Here is a 5,975-nt window from a genome sequence, read left to right on the forward strand (position 1 = left end):
AGTTCTTAATCCCACAAGTTGAGAACGTTAACCATTATATCAGACATATGTGCTAGAAAGGGTAAACTATATGACCCAGAACTTAAGAATGAGAAATAAGAGATGAGAAAATGCCAAAAGAGGCAGAAAAGGCAAAGCCTCAAAGGATAACGGGGTTATCACAGTCCTTTCTTTTGCTGAGAGTCTGGCCTCAGAAAGTGCTACTTGACAGCTGTGACTATGAGACACTATCAAAAGATGCACTGAGAACAGTGGAAAGAAATGGGAAAAGGTCAATCGAATAATAACCTTGTTGCACCCGCAAAGTGCTCTGGGTTCAGGTACCATGCTTTTCCTTCTTTATTTCTATGTGAAGAATAAACAGATTTTTTTCATTACATTTACATAGATAAGATTACCTGCAATTTAAAAAAGAAAGAATGAAGGTGTCTGAACAGGTGTTAAGCAGGGCTGCCATTAAGACGTCATAAAGCAATTACCTCCTGATGAAGGATCAAGCAAGAGGGCTTCCCTATAAGACAGGTGACCTAAGGTCTGGGTATTACCGTGTCAGTTGACAAAGAATTCAGTTTGAGGACATGTAAGAAGGATCACTCCTCTTGGCAGGGATCCATAGCCAAGGCAGCTGTTGCTTATCAAAGACACACTAAAGTTTATTGAGACGATGTATCCAGACACAGAAGATACGTATATGTGTGTGCATATATATTAAGAGCGTCTAGGACTACAATCTCAGAGTAGTAACATATCCTTCCCAGAAGACCTCAAAAACATTTCCTGAGCTTTCTGGTGAGTGAATCTGCCTTTCAGAAACTCCCTTTCCTTCTCCAAAGGCCAGAAGAACTGTAGCAAGGAAGCTGGTGTTCCTCCCCATCTACTCCCTTGACATTACCCATTGTCCTCTTCCCTTCCTTCATGGCCACACCAGAGCTCAGAGACTCACGCTCTTTCCTTTTGTCTTCCAGCTCCAGGAGGCTGACTTTCTACAGCATGAAGCCTACACTGTGTTTCCTTGTCATCCTCATCTCCCTTCTCTCACTGATGGTCCCAGGGAACACGCAGTGCTCCTTTGAGTCTTTGGTGGATCAGAAGATCAAGGAAGCTTTCAGTCAACGAGGTGAGCAATGGGGCAAGGAAAATTGCAACGTCATGTTTACTTAGGCCACCTATTCCTAAACCTTTTCTTCATCTCTATCCCACCCCAAGATGCCAGCCTCTAATTAGTCCTCAGAAATCCTACGTTCCTGCTCAGGGACCCGTTAGGGTATCCTACTCCATTTTGAGCTCTTAATCCAAAGCTAAAGTGTTTTGATGAGGAGGAACAAGAAGAGCGGTAAGGGTAATGCATGAACACTTTATGAGTCAGATATAAATCATAGTCTTTACGTTTTAAAGCCAATTTTGTGAGCTAAGAATAACTATTACTTTCACTTCACACATTAAATTAACTTTGGGGTCTGGAGAGATGAATTGGCAGATAAAGGCACTGGCTGCTCTTTCAGAGGACCTGGGTTGAAGCCTGGCACCCACTTTGGCTCACAAACATTTGTAACTCCTGTCACAGAGGCTTGGATGACATCTTCTGGCTACTAGAAGCACAAGGCATTCATGTGATGCACAGATACATGTAGGCAAAATGCATAAAACTTTTTTAAAAGAAATGAAACCTTAAAAGTTAGTGTGTAGCTTGATTATGAAAAATAGCAACTCTAAGTTGCAAGAGGACTTTGAAAGAGGTTGTGAGAGAGAACATAGGCAGTGCCCCCTATTTACTACTCGAGCACCTTTCTCTTGACAGAGACTAAGAAGCTCTCCTGCACTAGTATCACGGCTTCTGGCAGACTGGCTTCCTGTCCTGTTGGTGAGTAACTCCACACAGAGAATTTGTGAGCAAGGCAACCTATGTTCTTACCCGTCAATGTTCTAATAATGATCTATTTCTCTATATCAAAATTTTTACTGTCAGGGAAATGAGCCATGGTCCTGGAGCCCAGCTATCTCTTGCTGTTTTTCAGTTCCTTTAAGGATGCTACTTGACAGAATTTGAGTTTCTGTTCTTCCTTTCCTTTCTTTCTATTGTACTGTCATATGTCACCCATTTGCATTTTGTCTGGGTATGAATATGTCCCCATTTCTTTCCAATCTATTCCCTTGTATTACTGGGCAGGGAGTCAAAGTAAATTTTCCATCAATTGAGTGATATTGAAATGCAAGTCTTTTTTGTTTAAGTGAATTTTGTTTAATGAGTTTAAGTAACTTTTCTTTTTATAGGTAATTCCCAAAATTGATTTTAGCCTGAGCTTCTTAGGGAGAACAGTTAGGGTCTTACCATCTCTTACAGTTCAATAGCTCTGACGTCTGTCTCACATGACTTTGCAGGGATGGTTGTCACTGGTTGTGCTTGTGGCTATGCCTGTGGATCTTGGGATATCCGGGATGGAACTACTTGCCACTGCCAGTGCGCAGTCATGGATTGGGTCACTGCCCGCTGCTGCCAAATGGTTTAAGAATAAGGAAGCCGAGAATCCAGTTTTAAAATGATAAGCATCATGAAACCATGATCTTGACCAGGAAACCCGACTCATTGTCTTCATAATGTATCCATATTACTAAATAATTGTTCTTGAATAAAGACAGATCTGCACCTGCGTATTATATCGTTAATGTTATTTCTCCTAGATTTGAGTGTCTGTTGTCAGAAAATATTTTCAGTATCACAGAGACTATACCTCAGTACAGCATGTAAGATGGGTGGCAAAGAAAGATAGGAGAAGCGTGGGGAAATTGACTGACCCTCTGATTTTTCTACTTCCTTATAATCTACCAAAAAATATTGAAGGTATTGTTGGCATGAAATATAGCAAAGCAAAATAACAAGCTTTTATAGAGCTCACCAACAGGAACAGTGAATCCCAAACCATGTGCAAGAAGGCTTTGCAAGTTGCAGGCAGAGAGAGAAATTTAAACCAATTTGTAACTTTTTACAATCTATGTGTATTCTTTCCCACTTACTTGCCCGAGAAGGCTTTCCACAAGGTAAACTCTCTGTCATTGCCTTTCTTCCAGTTAGCCATAGGTACACAGCCCTCACCTAATGTTAAGTCTTGACACAGTGAGTCTTCCCATGTATAAAAATTTACAGAATTCCAAACCAGAAAATAATTTTAAATGCTGCTACTAATGTTAAGCAAATGAGTGACCCAGTAGCTTAGTAGCCAGTGTGTGTTACAAGGTGAGGAATTGCCAGTGTGGGGGTTTCATGGTTTTAAAGGAGGATATAAATCACTTTTCAACTCTTAGACCATCAAAAATAATTTTTCAAAAAACAAACAAAACTGGTGCTCTTGGTTGCAACTAAAAAGGAATGCAAGTATATTAACTATTAGTACTATTAAAACTGCTTTTCCTGTCTACTTACTTGGTTAGTAGATTTCTTAAAGCTAACAACCATGAATTAAAGATAGAAAGCAGTTGTTTATCTGTAGATAGATGAGCTATTTAGAGGGGATGGTGACATTGCTCAGTGTTTAAGAGCACACATTCTTTCAGAGGACCTTGTTTGGTTCCCAATACCCACATGGTAGTTCCCAACAATCTGTAGCTCCAGTTCTAAGGGACTTGATCCCTTCTTCTATGGGCACAAAGCATACATGTGGTATACTTGCAGACAAAATACTCATGTACATGAAATAGAATAAATAGGCCTAATACAAGTTAGAACACTTTTCTAAATACACTGTTTATATTTACTAATTATATAGTAAAGTGTATAATAAAGGTTCTGTTCAGGTGTATATTGCTAATCACTGGAAGCAAAGCTTGTAATAGCTATTGCTTCATTAACCTGACAGAAGGTAGAGTCATAGTGGAAGGGGAAACTGCAATTAAGAAAATGCCCCCAGCAGACTGGCTTTGGGGCATGTAAGTGTGTGAGGAATTTTCTGGTTTGATGATTGATGTGAGTTGGCCCAGGTCAAGAGGGCCACCCCTGTGCAAGTGGTCCTGAATGGTATAAAAAAAGCAGGGTGAGCAAACCACGGGGAGCAAGTTAGTGAATGCTTCTTCATGGTCTTTGCATCAGTTCCTGCCTCCAGATTCCTGACCTCCTGGCTTCCCTAGATGATGGACTGCAAGCTGAAGATGAAATAAACCCTTCTCTCTAGTTGCTTTTTGTCATGGTGTTTTATACACACACACACACACACACACACACACACACACACACACACACACACACACACAGATATAATTTCATTCTTCATTTAATTGAAATCACTTGAGTTAGTTTCACTGAAACATCAAAACGCCATGGTTTGCTTTATGTTCTAAAGTGCTCCCTCTTTGTGCTGTGTCATCAGGATCACTAGCCCATGACCCAAGTCTTCTCTTATCTATGAGATATTTCTCCATTTTGAAGGTTTCAGCTAGTACTGAGGGGTGAGGCTGTGGGGAGATACAGCAACTGAAATCATGATCTTGCCCTCAAGACTATCTTATTGGTCTTCTGCAATCATTGAGTTGCACCATGATTGGCAGTAGAAATATAGGGAAGTAAAACTCCAAGATTATTCACTATTGAGAGCACTCCTTTGATATCAGTACATATGTGCTTTGCTTCAGCTCCAGAGAAACCTGAAGGGATGGTCTGTTCCTCACCATGATCTTCAAATAATCTTTTTTAAAATATAGGTTATACACCAACCAATGAGTACACATGGAGGAACCCATGACTCCAGCCACATATGTAGCAGAGAATGGCATTGTCTGGCATCAATAGGAGGAGAAGCCCTTAGTCTTGTGAAGGCTTTGTTTCCCCAGTGTAGGGGAATGCCAGGGTGTTGAGGGGGAGTGGGTGTGGAAGCATCCTCATAGAAACAGGGGGAGGGAAGGGTATGGGAGAGGGGGGAAAGGGGATAACATTTAACATGTAAATACATAAAACATCCAGAAAAAAATAAAATTAAAAAATATAGGTTATAGTTTTATTCAGACATCAAATTGCCAATGAATCAGGCAAAGATGCCACTGATCAGATGGTTGTGCTCATATGTAAAAGATAAATTATTATACCATACCAAGGATTAGGTAGGGGCTTATGATGTCAGTTGGGAGGCAATGAGATCAAAGGAAAATATGGTTAAATGTCTCAACCGTGTTTTTGGGTTTTTTGTTTTTTGTTTTTTTGTTTTTGTTTTTGTTTTTTTTTTGATGGAGTTAATGAGGTTGAGGAGCTGGTTCAAAAATGAAGCACTTATCTCACATTAATCTGAGTTCACATCTTCAGCATCCACGTAAATGTCCAACCGGCATGGTGGCCCACTTGCAACCAGAGCTAAGGAGGCAAAGAATATGTACTCCAGGGACTTGTTAATTAGACTAGCCAAAGCGACCAGCTCTGGGTTCAAGTTGGAGAACTGCTTAGGTATACGAGATATAGAGCAATAGAGAAGCATACCTGATTGTATTATCTATCCTCCACACATATGTGCAAGTGCTCATGCCAGCACATACACATGCCACATGTATTTGCACACACAAGGAAACATTTAAAAGGATGTATAAGGATTGTCTAGCTTGAACAACTTCACTGTGTTCTGGTAGAGAGGGGCTATCCCAAGTGTCTGTTACCTGGTCCTGTGGTGACTAAAAGAGATGACTACCTAAGAGTAAGTACACAATAGGTAGTGAACTACTGATAAAAACCATAAAAGTTGAGCTGCTTCATATTTCTAAAAATTAGCAGCCTCCATGTGATCAGCAATGCCCCAATATCATAGCATGGTTAATTTATGTATTTTACAGCTTCACTTGACTGCATGCCTTAGCCTGCTTGTATTACTTGAGGAGAGAGGGAGTCCAGGAAACACCTCTCAAGTATACAGCCCAATGGGACAGGCTCACTCAGATAATGATATTATCAGATATTACAGTATCCACTATGGGATTACCACAATGCCTACTGGGGCCAGACTATG

General features: G+C 40.4%; 1 protein-coding gene across 1 annotated transcript; it reads left to right on the plus strand.

The window, feature by feature from the left end:
• Positions 1–757: 757 nt before the first annotated feature.
• On the plus strand, positions 758–2,644 carry LOC116897901 (resistin-like beta). Its single transcript, XM_032899305.1, has 4 exons — positions 758–789; positions 966–1,117; positions 1,799–1,861; positions 2,380–2,644. Exons 2-4 carry the CDS (start codon positions 991–993, stop codon positions 2,505–2,507), a joined length of 318 nt encoding a protein of 105 aa, XP_032755196.1. The 5' UTR covers positions 758–789; positions 966–990; the 3' UTR covers positions 2,508–2,644.
• Positions 2,645–5,975: the final 3,331 nt, after the last annotated feature.

This window comes from Rattus rattus, chromosome 4, assembly GCF_011064425.1.
Source record: "Rattus rattus isolate New Zealand chromosome 4, Rrattus_CSIRO_v1, whole genome shotgun sequence".
Taxonomy (NCBI): Eukaryota; Metazoa; Chordata; class Mammalia; order Rodentia; family Muridae; genus Rattus; species Rattus rattus.